At 56.0% G+C, this 19,745-nt stretch overlaps 5 protein-coding genes across 5 annotated transcripts; 4 read left to right on the top strand and 1 right to left on the bottom strand.

The window, feature by feature from the left end:
• Positions 1-899: 899 nt before the first annotated feature.
• On the top strand, positions 900-1,891 carry B0H18DRAFT_1125856 (uncharacterized protein; the record flags this gene model as incomplete). Its single annotated transcript, XM_048035076.1, has 5 exons — positions 900-974; positions 1,029-1,102; positions 1,154-1,232; positions 1,286-1,398; positions 1,453-1,891. 5 exons carry the CDS (start codon positions 900-902, stop codon positions 1,889-1,891), a joined length of 780 nt encoding a protein of 259 aa, XP_047886333.1.
• A 444-nt stretch (positions 1,892-2,335) lies between these two features.
• On the top strand, positions 2,336-3,642 carry B0H18DRAFT_1125855 (uncharacterized protein; the record flags this gene model as incomplete). The annotated part of the gene is made up of 4 exons (XM_048035075.1): positions 2,336-2,353; positions 2,403-2,717; positions 2,767-2,972; positions 3,030-3,642. 4 exons carry the CDS (start codon positions 2,336-2,338, stop codon positions 3,640-3,642), a joined length of 1,152 nt encoding a protein of 383 aa, XP_047886332.1.
• A 991-nt stretch (positions 3,643-4,633) lies between these two features.
• B0H18DRAFT_887513 (uncharacterized protein) lies at positions 4,634-5,649 on the bottom strand (the record flags this gene model as incomplete). The annotated part of the gene is made up of 2 exons (XM_048041180.1): positions 4,634-5,294; positions 5,348-5,649. The coding sequence occupies 2 exons, from the start codon at positions 5,647-5,649 to the stop codon at positions 4,634-4,636; spliced, it is 963 nt and encodes a 320-aa protein (XP_047886331.1).
• Positions 5,650-6,330: 681 nt separating this feature from the next.
• On the top strand, positions 6,331-9,161 carry B0H18DRAFT_960049 (uncharacterized protein; the record flags this gene model as incomplete). The annotated part of the gene is made up of 11 exons (XM_048042907.1): positions 6,331-6,354; positions 6,417-6,793; positions 6,838-6,943; positions 7,269-7,526; positions 7,623-7,687; positions 7,733-7,811; positions 7,869-8,029; positions 8,296-8,363; positions 8,408-8,552; positions 8,667-8,910; positions 9,006-9,161. 11 exons carry the CDS (start codon positions 6,331-6,333, stop codon positions 9,159-9,161), a joined length of 1,683 nt encoding a protein of 560 aa, XP_047886330.1.
• Positions 9,162-12,223: 3,062 nt separating this feature from the next.
• B0H18DRAFT_887505 (uncharacterized protein) lies at positions 12,224-13,159 on the top strand (the record flags this gene model as incomplete). Its single annotated transcript, XM_048041179.1, has 1 exon — positions 12,224-13,159. A coding segment is annotated over one exon (936 nt), but the record flags the coding sequence as incomplete, so codon positions are not given.
• Between the last annotated feature and the right edge of the window lie 6,586 nt (positions 13,160-19,745).

The following is a 19,745-nucleotide window of genomic DNA, read 5'->3' as shown; positions in this document are numbered from 1 at the left end:
CAGCGATCGCCGGTCACCTGTTTTGGTTTCGACCATGCGTTGATGGCCGGGCGGTGAGCTCCCGTTCTCGATGAACGCTAGAGCGCCCTTATTCAATCTTCGGATCGTCCAACATTCCTATCATGCTCCGTCTGGGTGAATGCATCACGGCGCGGGCCACCTATACTGATGTACTCGGTAACTTCTGCGCCGTCGTCATAATCCTACCGCCGCTGTCTTCGATGCGGCCACTCGGCCTAACGTGACTTCCTGGTTGGCCGCTGGATATGGCGGAGTCAGCTAGCGATGATGTGTGAATATCCTTGTCTCTACGCAGCCCCTGGGCAGCGTTGATGCCTTGGTTGGGTATCGCCCCGGGTGACACATTTGACGCATCCTCCACTTGAGCAATGGAGCAGTACGATAGTGCACTGGCCGCCATCTCGCTCAGGTCGGCCCCCGTTGCGCGTCGCACACCCCATAAGCCGTCTAGGCGGAGGGCTCACCGTCGCGTTGCCGTGTAGCCATATATGCGTTTCCCTTCGACGAAACACAGAGGGACAATGGGTCTTCGCCTCCCGCGTCGTGCTGATGCTCCTTAGGTAACTTGGCGACCACCCTGCCACGTTCCCCTTCATCCGCTGGCATGGTTTGCCACGATGGGCGTCTTCCTTCGCGCAGTGGCTAAGCTCGCGATCGGCCACTTCCTCAATTGCTGCTGCATTGTTCTACCTATTGTGGTCGCGTTACAACGGGCACTGTGCACGCGGGAAGTGTCTATTCTCCGGATGCTGCCCCTCCAGGCGTGATGTGCTTCTGATCCCTGTTGCTATAAAGACATTGACTCCTCGGCTTTCCGCACTCGACGTCTCACATCCCTTGATTTCTCGAGCTTTCATCGCCGCAACTTATCTGAAGTTATGTTCGAACCAAAGAAGCCCATTGATATTCACATTGCTTACTCATCTGCCCCTGCAATCGAACTCGAGAGAGATGTACGTTGTATTTTCTGTATAGCTTGAGTATCATTCGCTTAGACGCACTTCTAGACGCCGGACAACATGCGACCGCATTTCGTGGTTTTGCGACATCGATACCTCCCCCGCACACCGTGTGTTGCAAAGTTTGTAACGGACTTTCTGGACCTCCGCGTTCGACTCACGCTCTCTTATAGTTACGCCACCGCTGCCGCGCAGCGGATGGGCCAAATTCGCGGGTCAACTGGCTTTCAGTACACTGTCCTCGGGGCCCCGGTATGTGGCTATTACGTGGACATATTCGCTGACTAAGTCGGCTTTCTGTACAGATTAAGGAGCCTTCGAACCGACCCAGCGGCAAGTCTGCGATTTGCCCTCCAGTTCCACAAGATGCCCCTGTGCGTCATGAGAAACGAGCTACGACACCAAGTGGTGCAACTGGGTATGTCCTGAGCTCCATATCTATGCCGCCCGCTGCTGAAGGTCGTACATCCAGCAACGAAGGCGACGCTCATGCGCGCGAAGGCACTCCGGCCCCCGATGACTCGCTACCAACACCGGCGCTACCCCGCGAGTCCGTTCTTCCCCCTGGAGTCCAGTACTTTGAACGCAACATATACAAGCGTGCCGAAAAAGCGTGCTGGTACCTGTCCTCTGGTGCGAAGCTGATGGAGGCACCGCCGGACAAGCTGGCAGCCCAGGAAGGGAGTATCTACGTCCATGACCGTGGCGACGAGGATCAACAGATATGGCTGTGGACTGACGGCCATTGGGTCGTCGCATCGCCCGGCTGTGCCCACCCATTCCTCAGCGATTACAGGCTGCGCCTCCCGCCCAACGGTGAGCCGCGGTGGGTCACTGCAAAGACGATCACGACGTACCAAGGTCGTCAAAAGAAGCGCCTGCGGGAGCATTCTGTGATCGATCCGCGCTGAATCACAGCCCTGGACGTACTTTCCGTTTTCGCACCGAGATTGCGTCGTAGACTATCCAACCCGTTTTTCCTTTACATCCTCCCTCCCTCTGGTATGCCCTCCATGCTCCCTTCCGTTTGTTACGCCCTCCATGCTCCCTTCTACTTGTTACCCCTCCATGTCCCCTTCCGTCTGTTATGCCCTTGCATTACCTAGTTTATGCCACTCTTTGCCGTATCCTCCGTTACGCTAATACCTTTCTCGCGACACCATACGAGTGATTATGTGAGCCGGGCACGATCCCATGTGAGGCGGAGAAGCGGACCTTGGCGGAAGGCGTGCGCAACATGTGGCGGAAACGAGGATGCGCACTGATCTACATTAAGCGCCACGGCGTCACCAGAGGCCCCTTTCTCTTTCAGCGACAATTCCCTTTCATCTCGAGTGGCTAACGGAAGGTACAACATGCTCTACGCTTTTGCTGTAAGTACCCTTGGCTCTGCTCATTGCTGAAGGTCTGATCCCTCCATAGCGCCGATTTGTGTATTTCGTTCTCATCGCCGTACTGTTTGCTGGCGCGGAAATTCTGCTGTGGCACGGATCGCCCAAACCACACATACGTGCTCATGTCGATGGGAACGCCATCGCGGGCTCGATTCAGCAGACGATCCTACTTTCGGTGTACACCAATACCAGCAAACGCGCCGCCTGCTCATTGAGGCCACTCGACCGCCTGAACAAAGAATGCAGCCTTCATCCTCCTCCGCTGTCCAAACGGTCATTTATGGCTTACTATCGACTGGTCACCGACGTTCAAGAGGAGTTGTTGAATGGTCTCGCTACCCAGGTGCGCAATATAGCTGTCACACAATTCGTTGGGTAATCGTGCTGTGCAGGTGAGGAGCAGGTATAAGCTCGCGCTAGCGATCTTTACCGCAACGAAGCAGATTACCCACTCAAGGGTTGGCTTTATCAACGCCGATGGCCACTCGAATGGAACCCAATCGTTGTCTGCTCAAGTGGCTGCAGTTGTTGAGAGTGCAGACACAGCGATCATGAAGTTGGTCGGACTCACAGTTGACATCGAGGCGTTATTTCGTGGGTATGCTTATTTACTCCAGTCTATTAGTGGGACGTCGCAATGCTTACAGCTCGCTAGGACTATCGGACTACGATCCTTGCACATCCGCTTGTTGACATCAATCCGCGATCATGTCGACTCCTCCCCTTCCCGGGTTCCGTACTTCTTTGTCTTCGACCTCGACGTGGATAGAGTGCATGCCAATGTCTTCTGGTCTACCTACGACGCCCTCACCCGGCCAGGAGACCAACTCCTGCACGACGGAGAGCTCGTCTTATCTTCCCTAGGCAGCCTCGCCATGGAACTCGAGCGGCTGATGAACTCGACCATGGACCACTGTGGTGATGTAGCCCCGCCCCCCTTCCCCTCGCTTCCATCACCTGTGGCATCTCGCCAGCGTGCCAACTGCCAACACATGGCGCAAACCATCAAACTTGCCATGGTGGAGATTGAGCGCGGTGTAGAGGACGTCTTAGGGCTCTTGCTGTTCGTGCATGAGGTGGAGAACCTGTACGAGATGGTGAGCGCCGTAGATGCTCGTCTACGGGCTGGTGATGCCTTCGAACGCTCGTTCCGGGATCTACTAGAGGATCTCGTCGCCGGTACACCCGCACTTCATGTCACGAACGATAACTTGCGCCGACTGCATGCCCAGTACGCTTTCCTCACCGCTCGTCCTCTGTTCTTTTAAATGTGTATATTGTACTGCTGAATCTCCCCTATGTTACCATCTATTGACTTCGCCGTGTTGATCACTCGTTGAATCCTCCTCCTCCGCCTCGTCATATGTCACGTTTCTATCATTGGTGTCCCCAAAACATGTATATATGTAATCTACTCCAGCTGCGCGTCGCACCATTGGAGTTCGACCTGTCTGTACGCGTCCACAAATACGTCCACTTCCACTGGCTTGGCTCGCGCGTATTGTGAAACCTGAGGCGGATTGGGCCATTCCGGGGGTGCCCGTCGGGCGGGCAACTCGGGGTCCTAGACACAACCGGTCCTGCGTAGGCGGAGGAAGGAAAGCAGTAAAGCTGAGCAGGGAGTAACGATTCGGGGCGACGCTGAAGGCAAGTATACCCGCCGTCAAGCGGTAGATCGTACGTAGATGCTGTGCAGGTCCACTCCCTTTCTCGGACGCGGCGGGTCTGGGTGGCGCGTTCAAACGCCCGCTATTATGGTCTGCAACGGAGACTATAACCGTCCGTATTTGTACAGATCGGCGTCCGCCGCGTCTTAAGTTAGCACGTTCTTTGCTTGCTGCGGTTAATGCACACTACGATCATCACGATGCTGGCCTCCTTGCCTCACGCCCTCCGCTCCTGCAGCCCTGCATGCGGACTGGACCACTGACTCTGCGTCCTGGTCATGGCTCCTTAGACTATGCGTCCGGGGCCAACAATCTTTCCTGGGTACTCTAGCATTGGCCGATCTGGCGCGCGAGCTCTACGTACGACGACTTTGCGAAATAGGACGGCACACAATAACTTTGGGCAGCATAGTATGGGGCAGTACGGGCAGAGGGGCGACATGGGATGATATGGGACGGCATAGGACGACATGGGACGGCGTAGGACGACATGGGACAGCATAGGATGACATGGGACAACGTACGACTGCGGTAGGACGACAAGTAACAAAGTACCCCGCGAGACGACATACCACGAATTCGGCGGATTGCATCACTCCTCAGGGATGCCTACCTCCGGCGAGCTGCGATGACGGGCGACCTCCCTTTGGCCGGATCCCTCGAGACCAGGACGCACTTTGACCGCGTTCAACCGCTCCAACCCACGAGAAAGCACGTCTAGCACTATTTCCGGGGATGGTGCGGCCGCCATACCGCCCTGTGCGACGACTGCCCGTAACTCCTCCACCTCCCGTTGCATACCCTCCAACGTCGTCTGGATGGTCCTCACAAATCGTAGCGAGCGCTCGGTGTATTCGCCTACACGATCCAAGAGGCGAGTGTTGTAAGCCAGAATGCTCCTTCGTCGTTCGTTGAGTCGCAGAACAGATAGTAACTGCCCCTGGAATTCATGTTCGGCCATGCGCGCCTCTTGCTTCTCGTCCGCAAGAACTGCACCGACGGAGATGAGGTCGGCATCGAGGCCGCTGACCTTCATCAGCGAGGCGCCATTAGCGTACATCAAATCCCGTAGGACTCTTTCATAGGTCTGGACAACCGTGTCGAACACTTGCGAGAGTTCCGGAAATTCGCAGATTTCCTCGATACCGGAGCCCAGCGTCGAAATCTTCCGGCAAGCCTTTCCGGAATGCGGTAACGACGATTGCGGAGGGGTGCGAATGAGGCGGTACATGTGCGCATTGGTCGACGTAATTCTGTCAGGATATGTGAGTGCGGTTTACTCATTGTATGAAGCGCCTCTACTCACTGATCAAATGCCGTCCCGATCTTGGCGGACAGCCGCTGCAAATCACGACTGACGGTGAGCGCGTCTTCAGCGAACTGCTGGATGAGACCGGCTAGTTCGACATTGTAATCGAGGTCGCTAGAACGGACGACATTGATTAAGTCCACCGATAGGACACGAGCCTCCGTCAAGTCCATAACGATATCCGCGGTTCCTCGTGACTCGACCGAGAGGGCTTCGAATCCAGCAACCTGCGATTCGATAAGTCGAGGCAGCGCTGCCCACACGGTAGTGTTTCGTTCGGGCTGCTGGCAGAAATGCATCGTCGAAACCAAGCTGTACTTGCAAACGATCCTCGAGTCCGCGATGACCTGGTTGTACAGCGCGAATGCGATGTAGCAGAAAACGAGAACGAGCACTGGGAGTTGCATGAAGAGAGAGGTCTGACGCTTATGTTGAGTGGCGTTGTCCATGATACAAAGTTCCATGGGGGCGTCACTTACCATTCTGTTCGAATGAGGGTTGTCAGCGATCGCTCTACTATACTGGCAAAACCACTGGACTGACCTGTGATGTACTCGATACTCAGAGTGCTGTTCAAGCATGAAGATGGCGGTTGTGGTTGAGAAGAGTCTCTTCGATTGCTTGCCTTTATGTGTCGTCGCGTGCACAACGCATGCCTAAATCTCGCTTTCGAACAAAACCTGGGACCGATAAGCCCCGCGCGTCCGACACCACACAGTCTTTTTCACGCATAACCCCCCTATAGTTATTCCTTTCACCAAATGTACGCACTTGTTTGACCGCGACTCTATGAGTTTCAAGCCTTGGATTAACAAAATGCAAGGGTGAGCATCGACAGGCATGACTAGGCCTCCTCGTGGAACGCCACTGACCAGCGACACAAAGGACTTCGAACATCAAAAGGATGTTGCGGCCGCCTTTCTCTCATCCTTGTTCATCGTTCATATCCGCCGCTAGCACTAGTTTTCCCATCCCTAGTTATGCCCAGCCTGTCTTTTAACGGAGTAAGTGCTTCAACAGATGTACGCTCAGTAAGGTACTGAATCCTCCTCTCTGCCACCCTCAGGATATTGTTCTGCTATCGGCGTTGTACTACCCGAGCGATGAACTGCTCGAACGAACCATCCCCGTCGTGACGACCTTCGAAGGAGGGAGGACCTGGGTCGACGTGGAGCGCATCATGACGCGCGACTTCCAGATCTTCTCCCGGACTATAGCAGTTCGTGACGACCAGAACAAGCTACATCGTTTCAAGCTGTTTTGGCAGACCCAAACGCACGACAGGCATCCTCGCGCTCTCCGCATCAACGAGCCGGCGAAGGCAGTCGTCCCTGGACATACGTTCCGGGGTGATCTCCTCATCATGCGTATCGGTGTACGTCGTCCATACACACATCTCACAGATAGCGGGGAGAAGGCGTTTGCACGGGCGGCCCTTCGAAGGTACGTACACGATAGCTAATCCACGTCTGCCATTCGCTAACAAGTATGACACCCACCAGATTCCTGGATACCGCGACGCGTATCACGGAGATGCGCCAGGCGAACAACAGTGACATCCGCACGATCATGCCAGCAGACCTGGACGGGCATGTCTAATTCAGGCTACTGCGGCTGCGCGCAGTCAAACGGTTGCTGTCAGCGATTCCGTTCTGTTATCCATACCTGCTTCCCCCATAGTCTCAACACCACCCGCGTCCGAGTCGCCCGTCGTCTGATTGTTCTACTGCATCCGTTATTGTAAAGCTAAAGTGTCCTGACCTCTAATATTACTCGCCGACTGTCACCATGAGTTCCTCCGGGTCGCGTCCCCACGCAACTCGGGGAGTCGATATGTTTTCGAGTTCGACATGGGGATGTGGCGGCGCTAATGACGGCTTACGTCATGCTCTCACGCCCCGCGACCTCAGCGCTTCAGTCCGACGACTTGCAGCCCGTCATGCTACATGCGACGGCGCTCAACGCTCACGGCGTCCACCATCCCGCAGCTGCAGCACCTCCGTCGCAGCCCCGCCGTCGCAGTCCGTCCGAAGCCCGCCCGGAACGAAGGGACCCGCCAGCTGGCGGGTCGAAGCACGGCGGCCTAGCCCGCGAGGACGTCCGCCAGGTCGACATAGGAGATGCGCGACGACTCTCTGCGAAACGTTGGCAGGATGTCGCTTTTATGCGGAGTCCTGTAAGTGCGCTCTTCGCGTGTCCTTACCCGAAGCTGACCATCCACAGGGGACTGTCGCCGATGGCGGATTCACCGCCACCCGAATTCGATTCACAGGTCCAAGGCGTCGACCACCTCGTTTCACGCCCTCGGATCTGGACGGGGCAGTCTCAGCTACGCGGGTCAGTCTCAGCGATCGCAGCGTAGCGGGCGCGTCGTTGTCGCAGCAACAGAAGCAAAGTCGGCGAGTCGCGCAGCCGGTGGAGCGGTACCGTAGGAGGAGCCATGCCAGGGTGCGAAGAAGAGGTGCGTGGCGTGAAATTTCTCCTTCACTCGATGCTAACCGTTGTCTTCGATGTATAGAAAACCCCTTACCACGTACTTGCCGCGCCGAATGCGCTAGCGAAGGCGACGCTTCGCGCGAAGATATCCGAACTGCAGCCCACGCCTCGCCCGCCCATCCGTCGCCCCCGTCTCGCCCCGGTCGTCCGTTTTGGTTTCGACCATGCGTTGATGACCGGGCGGTGAGCTCCCGTTCTTGACGAGCGGTAGAGCGAGCCTGCTCGGATGTCTCGCTGGCTCCGCCAGGCCACCCACGCGTCTTGCGCCTCACACTGCCCTCAGGTTTCAGTGCTCAACCGTGGACCAATGCCAGCGTGGTTATTGTGCGGGGCTTAATATTTGACCTGTGCTGACAACGGCAGGAATACCTTTTGTGTAAGCAATTCTTCTATGAGTATGTCTGACCGATATTCTGACAAGATATAACCGCGGCGCCTTCGGACTGTAGGTCGAACGGACCTATACATGTTAAGGTAGCGATCGCAACTGTTACGACCTCGGTTACTACAGTCAGGTGTAAGTTTGGGTCGTGTGATATGGTCAGCACGATGATGTGGCAGTGGCACACCTGGCATTGTGGTGCGTGGGCAGATCTGGGCGCCGCACAATGGAAGACCTTTGTCATAAGAGGGCGCAGAAGAACCAGGGGCTCCCCGACATCTTGAGTCTTTACGTCGACTTCACGGCGACACGCTCTTGGACATAGTAGGCGATCCTATACGTACGTGTCTTTCTCGTCGTGTCACCGTCGGGCACTGAGGTAGTCCACATTCGTTGCAGCACCTCTATTTGAATGATGATTCCTCAAGCATTGATTAGTCGCACTGCCGACTGCCCTGATCGCACTGCGGCAGGCAGCCCTACCAAGGCCTTGGGAGCCGGCATCGCTCCTTGCGCCACTAAAGTGGACTGGATCGCGAAGCCCGCAGCCAGCGCTGCCGCTAACGATCCCGTTGACTCCCACCCCACTGTATTTGAAGCTGGCGGCGGCGTATCTCCCCTCATCCTACCGGGCCCAGGACCGGAATCGCAAGCAGACATTGATGCGTTCCTGCGGCCGCTTGTGAGCGAGGTTTTCGTGGCAAGTCTTCGTGCTGTTTGTGCCGGACGAGTTGCTAATCCTTTGATTTGACAGCGTCTGATACGCGGACCTGATAGGGGCGGACGATGAGATGTTCTTCCGTCAGTAAGACGTGCGCGAGGTGGATAAAGAAGCAGGAAGGTTCACGATCCGTCCTGCGTGCTGTCGATCGTTCAGAGTCACAGCGACTGAAAGGAGAACAAATGTATCATGATAGGAGGTCTAGGATGTGAGCAGAAACTTGGGAGTCAATACAGGCTTGACGAACGTGGGTGGAATGGCATGTAGAGAAGTACTGTTTTTGGAGGCACGTCGGTGCGGCATGAGACTCAATCCGCGCATCTACGATACTGGGATAGATGGACCTACGATCAGGTATAGTATGCAAGAACCACCTTAAGAGTGCAACCCTAGGGTTCACTCCGTTCGCGCTATGTCACCACCCTGCACGGACAGAGGAGGGCTCGTCAGGCACGTCTTCAGAGCGCCGTTGACTCCCTTCTTGACGAAGAGGCGGATGGACCAATAGTCTGCCACCTAAACGCGATAAGGATTTCTGCACAGCCGGGCCATTCTTGGCTCTTACCACATGAGGAACTCGTACAACGTAAACTTCCTTCGCCCCTTCCAAAGTGGTCGTACAAGTAATCTCTGCGAGTAATCAAGCCCTCTTCGCAGACAGATAAAATGTAGCGCACATACTGTAGATAACTGGGTCGACTTCGTGGCCCAGTTCTCCGTCGCTGTCGATGACACACTGGAAGTCTACGAAGAGCGAACTGCAGCGGACATGACGACATCTCATGAGACCTTGAGACGCAGATGATGCGCGCATGCAGCGCCTTTGCGAGCCTGACGACTCGACATCCTGCATTGTGCCCTATATAACCTCCCCCCCTTCCTAACAAGGATGTATTCTAGGGTACTATTACAGGCGAAGAGCTGGTATATGGGCACTCACTGAAGAAGTCAACCACCAATAGCGACGAGCGTTCACACTCTAGTAGCGCCGGCGCGTAGTGTTAAATCGAGATTATTGACTTCCGATCTAACTCGCACCACCTGCCCAAAGCACATGTTCTGCTCTCTGGATCTGAGCTCCAAGAAAGGCTCTCGTTCGAAAATGCCGCTCCCCTTTTCCAACTACTTTCAATTGACAGCGGCGGCGGGGTGCTGTAAATGTGGCTGCTTTACGAAGTCACGTGACAAGATCGTCAACATCTAGCCCGAGACCCGAGGGCCTTTCATTCCGATTCGACTAGCGCGTCTTCGTCCATGTCGACCTCCGTATGATACGAACTGTAAATCGCTCAGTACATTGAGCTTGCGGAGGTGCGCTGCCCCTCAGTATGACCCTTTTCTTCTCTCCCTGCCTTGATGTCTCGCTCACGGTTCGTCCCTCGATACAGCGACACACCGGGCCGGACGCGAAGCTCGGCCCTGTCGTGGCCGCGCAAAACATGGCCTATGTCCGCCTGTCCGCGTCGCCGCGCACTGCATACTGAAGGTCCTGCCGCGCGGCCGTAGCCACTTCGACCGCATGTTCAAGCCTCTCCCGCTCGTTACATGCAGCTTCGGCGGCGTGTTACGGGCGACGATCGTTTAGTGAAAAATATTGCTCAAACCTCCTGGTGAGCAAGCCCCGAGGCCGCAGGCTCGCGCCCATCTCTCTCCGACTACGAACGTATCCCTGAGAACAACAGATCCCAAAGCTCTGAACGGACAAAGCGAAATGGCAGCATCGTTCACGTAAGTGGTATCAAATACATATGTAGTAATGTGCTTGGGCTAAGGATGGTCGCAGTAAAGGGGCGCGCCGTTGTTGCGCTGCAGATACTGGTGGCGTTGGCCAGTGCGTGTCCGCCTTGCTTGTTCGACATTCAGGCCTGCGCGCTGCCGAGGTGAGTTGGTCATGATCGCCCTCCGCATTCATCATCGGCATTATGGACTGATGTTCAATCCGATTAGCAACCTTCTACAATACCATAATATTGTATCATGCAAACGCGCGCGTCCCTTCGTCCATCTAGTACCTGCAAGCCTGCCTAGCAGTCCTCCGGGTGCTAGCTAATGTTCTTGTACGCATGCCTTCCCGGCGCGTTCGCTGCCTGCTAATACCTCATTTGCTCCGTCCGGTGCATCATATCGCCGACGCGGGGGGATGGCTGCGGCTACCTGCGTCCAGATCGAACTGGATCTACGACAGAGGCTTGGGTTAGTAGGCATGCGTGGTATGCGGATGGGACGTATAGCGTCATCCTGACCCTGCTCCCTGCCTGTCCTCGCCCGGGCGCTTGGCGTGTTCGTGCTGTGCGGCGCCGGGCTTGCGAAAGATCTTGCCCGTCAGCTCATCTTTGTACGTATCCTTACAGCTTGTCGTCGGTCTTTGCATGTTAGCGTCTTGCATCAGCATTCGCGCGAGGTGTTATGCTCGCCGCCTAGTAAGTCCCGAGTGCTTCGCATAGGTGAACAACCGGGCCTCTACCGATGGCATCAAAGAAGTGGCAGCGGAGGGGGAGATAAGAAAGCTAAGGTGGGGGGATAGGCACTGGACACTGCCCGGTGATGCCTTCAAACGACTGAAGGTCGAAGAGACACGAGCGTCTAGCTGAGCGAGCAACATTGCCTTTTGGGGCCGCCGCCTACTTCCGCTTATATTTCGCCAATGCCGCCAGCTGCGTATAATATGTAGCATCCACCCATTTGCTCGTGCAGCGTCCTGTGTTGACGCGTAACGTGAGGCGTATCGCCGTCCAGTAGGTCCGCAGCAAAATCGCTGTGCTCGGGCGGACGCGGGGATCGGCCTTGCAGGCTCGGAAAGTCCCGAGCTCAGCGTCGGTCTGTTGGCCTCAGCAAGCGCCGAAGACTCGAACTCCTGCCGGTACTGCTTCAGCAAACACCTCCTGACACCCAGGGCGCGTCGAACTACGAGGAAGTGGACATGGTAAGTTCACGATATTATCGAGCGCTGGGCGGCGGGTAAACTGTGCGTTCCCCGCTGTCTCGATAGTACGCGATGAAGACTCTGGGTCCCATCGCAGACCACGGTGTGTCTCTCTTCGTCCGAAGGGGCAGCTTGTCGACCCGCCCTCCTATCCTATAATCACAGAGCCCCCCTCTCCGCAATGGCGACGGAAGGGAGTCGCCGAAAGCAGCGGACCCTCCTCCGCTGACTGTCACGCAGCATAACACTGGTACGGGCCATCTTCTCGAATGCGATACCACTCATTGAGGCAATATAGCCAGGATCACTTGGCGAGACGCCGTAGCAGCCGCTTGGACATTGGACAAGAAATACCTCATTACCTCGCCCAACGTCGACTATGTGCCGTTGCCCGTGTTGGGTCGGATCGAGGTGTTCGTGAGGTCGGACGGACGATACGGGATTGAAGATCCATTCCAGCATCCTCAGCTCTTCGCATCAAGCTGGCCGCATATGGTCATGATACTCCGCCGGCCAGAAGATCCCAGCGATCCCCGCCAAGTCATATGGTGGACTCCGAGTGCGGATGACTTTTCGCGCTTCGACAACTGCGTCGTCTTCGGTCTCGGGAAGCTACTCAAGGAGCGTCTCATGCCACTGGCTTCCTTAGTGGCCTCCTGCAGCGAACGCACTTCCCGCTACTGCTTGGAGCACAGGCCCCCGCGATGCAGGATTCACTATCTCGAGAGTTCGATGCGTCTAGCTATGGGCCGCCTACTCGACATACCCGCCACCTTTCGCGACACTGTCATCCAAGTAGCAAGCCTGCAACGGTTTTGGCTCGAATGCATGGCATGGCTGGACTGGATGGAGTGTTGTCAAGATGCAGCGGTCGTGGCCGACATGAAGAGACCGTGCGCTGTCAAATCCGGAGTCATCGGTGCATTCACGAATGATCCCTCCGCTATACAGCGACTCAGCGCAACGGGGATTCCTGTCTGGTTTCTTCGCTTTCCCGAGCAGATCGTTGGGCAGCACGCGCTTGTCGTTCGCAAAGTGGTGCCCATAGAACCAGCGAGCTCTGTCGTGACAAGCGGTGATCTCATCGGAAAACGCGTCTACATTGGTCTCGTCGGAGAGTCCCACATAGCGTCGCTGGCGCGTACTCAGCACATCTACAATGATTTCGAGGTGACACCGATGCCAGATGTGGAGCAAGTAACAATGCCAGCGTACCCAGATAGCAGCACACGTTACAAGCCTTGTGCGTCCGGATGCCATGTGCAGTTAGTAATTGCTGACAGTTAGCGTTCAGATCCTGCTATCTCTCCGAGGCAAACTCACGCAGGCCGAGTGGCTCTTGGAGCCGATTTTGCCCCCATGATTGACCCCCTCTTGCCACCGCCCATTCCCGGATTCGCCGCCGCAGCTAAAACTACTCGATATCACCACATCAGTGCGAAGGGGAAATGGGGCTATTTCTTACCGCGATCAGACTGGTTCCTGGGGGTCAAGGACGAGCAAAAAGGCAGCGATACCTTTCAGCCTGGCTTGATCTTCGAGTCCCGTGGATGTATGTCCTCAGCTGTCGCAATGCGGCAGTTCCTCGCACTCTCTCGTCGCAGCTCTGGCGCGACTATCTCCAGAATGCTCGGGATGTCCTTTCCTCGGACAGCAGCATGACTCGTGCCGGCGAGCGACGATCGCATCTCGCCGCCATCTTGACGAAGGTTTTACCCCCTCGGCACTCAGCGCTCGGACCAGTGGAGTCATACAGTGGATGGAGCACAGCTTTGACGGCCCCATGCCCTCTCGGCTCTGGCCGCAAGTCTTGTGGGAGCTTCACGAAGTCGCTTTCCGGTACGAATTGCTGGAACTTGACCGGGTTATGGTCCCAAATGCAGCGCATTCAGGGCTAGATGCTGAATCCGAAGAGGTTACGCGCGAGGCATTGATATGCGCAATCTTCCCTGGAGCGTGCAGCTTGCAGGTCTCTGATCTCGCTGCTGCCCAGCAAGGCCTCGCCTCAGAACTACGTGACGAACGAGGTAGGGCACTAGATAGGTGGCTTCGTGTTGTGCGGCGATGGCCCCGCTGCCCTGATTCGCTGCGTAACTGCACCAGGCTCGAGTACCAGTTCGCGGAGGGGCAGATGAACTATGTCGAACGAGTTTTAGTGCAATATTACGTGGAGACGTTTTTCGAATGGGCTGGCCGGCTTCCCATCCTTCCCCGACGTTGCCCTTAGATCTTCTGAACGCGCATTCAATTTGCTTTCGAACGCTATCGTCTCTGTTGTCCATCTTGCTATTACTTTTGCACACTCGAGATACACTCCTCTTTATTCGTATCGTTACGTTGGTACTGGCAGATGCACGGCAATCTGAATTCGACTGTCCGCTTGCGAAGTCGGGCGCCTAGAGGCGTGATGCGACGCGTGCTGGCGCGTCACCCAGGTCACATCCTCCCGTCCAGCTGGGAGCGACAATGCGCTGACTCTCAGACCGAACACTCCCCTTCAAATGCGGTACAAGCGCAAGGCCGACTTCGATAACACTTCGTCCCGGAAACTATTCCGGACGTTATCTGGCTCGCCTGGGGAGCCCCCCCAATTTGATACTACGAGAGAGGCAAGGGTGCGTATGAACAAAGTCCAAAAACTTCAACTTCTTTATTCAAGCTTCGCTTTTTAGGCAACGCGCAAACACACTGTAGGGCAACCGACTTCGACCGTCGTGAGGATGCCAGTCTGACCAGCATTGTAGGACCGATCGAAGATCGCCGCATTACGTCGGGCGTTCTTGCATCAGCGGGATACAACGACGGCGCATAATACGCCACTGCGCACTGTAGGGCAACCTACTCTGTCCGTCGTGATTAGCCAGGCTGATCAGCGTCGTAGGACCAATTGAGGATCGCAGCACCGCGGCTGGCGTTCTTGCAGCGGCAGAAAACAATGGCAGCGCAGGATACGCCACTTCCTTCCATCCGAACCGTTGATTCACCGAGCGAGATACTGGACGAGTCAAGGGCACTGCATGGATGGAGGTCAATGGCGTTCAGGGACTCTGAAAGCATCTACGAAGAGGAGCGTGCGCGCATGAAACACAGTTGGAGGCTCCAGCACAGTAATGCAGACCATGACGATGTGCGTAACCCTCAATCTTTTGTGGGGTTGTTCTTATGATGAGCTGGTGATATTGTTCTTTCATAGGCTGGGATCGGAGCGCAGTCGCTAGTTGATGCAAGTCCTGACAACAGGACGTCCTTGAGCCGCACCGTCACACTCGGCGGAAGTGCAATTCCTGCCGCCCATGGCTTCGGTCCCATTTTGTGGCGTTCTGCCGCTTGCGTCCTCAAGCTCGCCGCAGGGTCCATCCGCACCCTAACCCCTGCAAACTTCTTGGCCGCATTGCGTGTTGCTATGTCAGCGCTCCAATTCTTCGCGGACATCCTGATGATCTGCATTGGCATTGCTCCGTGCATCTTCATCCTCGCCTCGGATTCCCTTTCATACGTTTACAGCGCCGTCGCTCCATATCTACGGATATGCGGCATAATGTCTGTCTACCTACTCATCCAGGGTTTGATTGCGCTCTTAACATGCCTCGACACGGCGGCTGTACTCGGACAACGTCTTGTGCTGCGGCCAACCCTCCATGCGATGCGTTCGTCTTGGAGGCGACCTGTCGCATACACGACCATCGCCGCTTTGATGATCCTCATATGCATCGGAGTGTCCACCCAAGACTTATCTGTGGCCCCTGCAAAAGTGCAGAGTATGGACGATGTGCATCTAGTTCGCAGGTAACGAGCGATCGTCTCGACACGATGGGTCTGCTGGCTAATCATTGGGAACAGTGTCCAGAGGCCGCGATCCCTCCAACGAGAGGTCCTTCGAGGCGGAGATTCTTTCTCAGCATACTATTCATTCCCTGACGCTGAGATCTCAGGCCCTCAACTGCTCTCGAAGACATGCTATCACGTCCAGTACTCCCGCCCATTCAACAGGTTATTCGCAGGCGGAGTGGAGCCGCGGACCGAACAAGGACAGCTGGGGACGAGTGTGTCTGGTAGTGCGCGCTCGTCTATGCGTTGGAAATGCGTATCCTCGAGGCATGCCGACTATACCGGGTGCTTCGTCTGCCCAGGACTTCGCGCTTCTTCTGAAGTGGGCGCAGACCGGTGCTAAGCTATTCCGCAAACAGGGTACGCGCATCAATAACTTGAATGCTAACCAGTACTCATCCCCGTTTGCGGCTAGCTGCGGAACGTACGGTGTTCTGTTGAGAGCAGAGATCTCTACTCGGGTGCATGGCTAGATACACGGACTTGTTGATTCAAATTGGACTGGTAAATTCGTCTCCGAATGTTGTATCACGACTACCTACCGTCTCTGCGAGTGGTAGGTTCATTATGCGAACCTTTTTCTACGAAATGTTTTCCGCGAACAAAGCATTCTTAGACCGCCTTTGTATAATGCCACATGGGCGACACCTGCAGTGGACTCCTTTGTTCACCTTCGTAGCTGAAAGAAGCATTAACCACACTGCATACCTTCACCTCAAGTCGTCGTCCCGCTACGCATCTCCTCCGCCGTCCCGCTGCAACTCGAAGAATCCTTCGCAGTCATGTCTGCTACCGATGTCGTCCCGTTGGCTAGTGCCATCCAGAAAGTGGCCGAGAGCAGAAAGGCCATACTGGAAGCTGGAGTGGCATACACTCTAGAGCTCCGGAGGTGCGTAGATCTAATGCAAGTTCAGTTTGCTTGACTCATTGTTTTACAGAAGTCTTGTTCTAAATGGCATCAGCTACCACAGACTCGAAGACGTGACCTTTCCAATGAGGCGGCTTCAGAAGCAGAACAAAGCCTATAGAGAAGAAGTGCTCAAGCGTATTCAGCATCAGGCGCAGAAGGCCAGGAGACTGCAGAGTACAGCACGAGTCCTGAGGAGTATAAAGATGGTCCATTCCCTCAAATCGACATTGCAGGCAACATACACTGAGGTCAGTCTGCGTTTACTGTATCCCGGACCCCCGTTGACCATGTCCTGACTACTGGCAGACCGCGACGTTACTCGAACAAGCACACCGGGTCGTGGCCGCCGAAGAGAAGCTCACAGTCCTTACGATGATGGTATCATCGCGCACGGGCTTCGAGACTCTGTGGCAGAAAGGGGGCACTCTGGACGAGGTGGCTTCTGAGCTGCAACAGCGATTGGCGATACTGGAGGCCACAGAGGTAAGCCATCCCGCGTCAGGTTTCACCTATCATGCTGAGTGGCTATTTCGAAGGATGAGCTTTGCAAACAGCTATCTCCGCTGAAGGAAACACCTTGTTTCGGCAACACGGAAGTCCAAGGAAACGCCATTATCATCGATCTCCAAGGGATCGAAGCGTTTCGGGGAGCCGATCTGCGCGACGCGCTGGAAATTCAGTCGACGGCTCAGCGCAGATGGGAATCCAGTGGTCTGTCTACCGTGACGCGCGCAGATTTCGACGGGGTGATGCAGCGACTTGAGGAATTGAATATGACAGTTCACGACAGAGGACACACCCAAAGAAAGCTTCAAGAGTCTCTTTGGGTGCGTTGTCGATTTCGAATACGAGGAATTATGCTTTGACGACACGGAGAACTACAGGAACTGATGAAAAAGGCCGAGACTGTACCCAAACTCAAGGATGGAATTGCAGTCGACCGCCTTCTCAAGACCAATGCCAACGTGGCGGAGTTCGTCGAGCGTGCCGAAAAATATCAGCAGGTAAACTACGTCCATCGTAACGAAGCCGTTCTTCTCTAACGACTCGTGCTAGCTATCGGAGCAGGGGCGTACGACGCTCGGCTGGGCTGCGGTGTATGCCAGAGTAGTGAGCGCTCGCGCGTAGGCTAGTAGATTCCTACGTGCATGACAGAGAGCATTCAGCCTTCAACATACTTCTCTTGTACCAATTCATATGCGTATGCTTTATGGAGGCCATAGTCTCAACACCACCCGCGTCCGAGTCGCCCGTCGTCTGATTGTTCTACTGCATCCGTTATTGTAAAGCTAAAGTGTCCTGACCTCTAATATTACTCGCCGACTGTCACCATGAGTTCCTCCGGGTCGCGTCCCCACGCAACTCGGGGAGTCGATATGTTTTCGAGTTCGACATGGGGATGTGGCGGCGCTAATGACGGCTTACGTCATGCTCTCACGCCCCGCGACCTCAGCGCTTCAGTCCGACGACTTGCAGCCCGTCATGCTACATGCGACGGCGCTCAACGCTCACGGCGTCCACCATCCCGCAGCTGCAGCACCTCCGTCGCAGCCCCGCCGTCGCAGTCCGTCCGAAGCCCGCCCGGAACGAAGGGACCCGCCAGCTGGCGGGTCGAAGCACGGCGGCCTAGCCCGCGAGGACGTCCGCCAGGTCGACATAGGAGATGCGCGACGACTCTCTGCGAAACGTTGGCAGGATGTCGCTTTTATGCGGAGTCCTGTAAGTGCGCTCTTCGCGTGTCCTTACCCGAAGCTGACCATCCACAGGGGACTGTCGCCGATGGCGGATTCACCGCCACCCGAATTCGATTCACAGGTCCAAGGCGTCGACCACCTCGTTTCACGCCCTCGGATCTGGACGGGGCAGTCTCAGCTACGCGGGTCAGTCTCAGCGATCGCAGCGTAGCGGGCGCGTCGTTGTCGCAGCAACAGAAGCAAAGTCGGCGAGTCGCGCAGCCGGTGGAGCGGTACCGTAGGAGGAGCCATGCCAGGGTGCGAAGAAGAGGTGCGTGGCGTGAAATTTCTCCTTCACTCGATGCTAACCGTTGTCTTCGATGTATAGAAAACCCCTTACCACGTACTTGCCGCGCCGAATGCGCTAGCGAAGGCGACGCTTCGCGCGAAGATATCCGAACTGCAGCCCACGCCTCGCCCGCCCATCCGTCGCCCCCGTCTCGCCCCGGTCGTCCGTTTTGGTTTCGACCATGCGTTGATGACCGGGCGGTGAGCTCCCGTTCTTGACGAGCGGTAGAGCGAACCTACTCGCTGTGGCTAGTTTCCCAGGGTGTTTGTCTATGCACTTCTCACTGCTGCAATCCGTCGCCTGCGCGCGCTGAATGCAGTGAGCCGTGAGGTCGAGTGCGGGACGGCCAGGCTCGCGTGTGAGTTGCAGAGCGTGCTCAAGGCGGAGATGATAGACAGGTGACCGCCTCGGCCGCGCGGATATCACGCTCTATGGTATGGGGCGATTGGCCGCGAGTAATGGTCGACAAGTCCACTGCACTTGGCGCAAGCAAGGAGCCCAAGGATGCGCACCCTGAGCTGATGCAGGCAGAAACACGGCTCACGGAGTCGGTGGTGTGGACCACACACAGCACTTACTACCGCTGCGCCGGGGGCCTTGTGTGGGCTCCGGTCTTCCTATCATTGGTAGCTCTCATGCAGGGCACCCAAGGTCCGTCCCCCTTTGTGTGAGAGTAGAGCTACTGATGACCCCGCCTGCAGCCGCCAACAACCTATTCCTTGGCTAGTGGACTGCGGAGAGCGTCAAGGGCTTCACTCAAGGGGATTACATGGGGACATATGCTGCCCTCCACCGCCGCATCTCGGTCGAGACAAACGCCTGGACTCTGTCTTGCGGTCAAAATCGTACTCTGCCTATGTTGGTACGCTGCACCAGTATCTCCATTCTTCCTTCACTGACAACGATATGCGCAGAATCGCTCACCAGCATTAGCACCGTCCGCGCACATAGAGAAGAAGTGAGTATCGCATCGTAACGACGCAGTCGTACCCAGGAACTTACGCCCGTGCAGGGCAGATTCATTCGGAAGACGGAAGACGGTCTCGACGTGGAGAACAGGGCCTGCTACATAGTCATCGTGATCCAGCAGTGGCTGAGCGTACGGCTCAACCT

Source organism: Fomitopsis serialis, assembly GCF_022376445.1.
Source record: "Fomitopsis serialis strain Sig1Antser10 chromosome Unknown B0H18scaffold_171, whole genome shotgun sequence".
Classification (NCBI taxonomy): domain Eukaryota; kingdom Fungi; phylum Basidiomycota; class Agaricomycetes; order Polyporales; family Fomitopsidaceae; genus Fomitopsis; species Fomitopsis serialis.
This window is presented reverse-complemented; position numbering and strand designations above follow the sequence as displayed.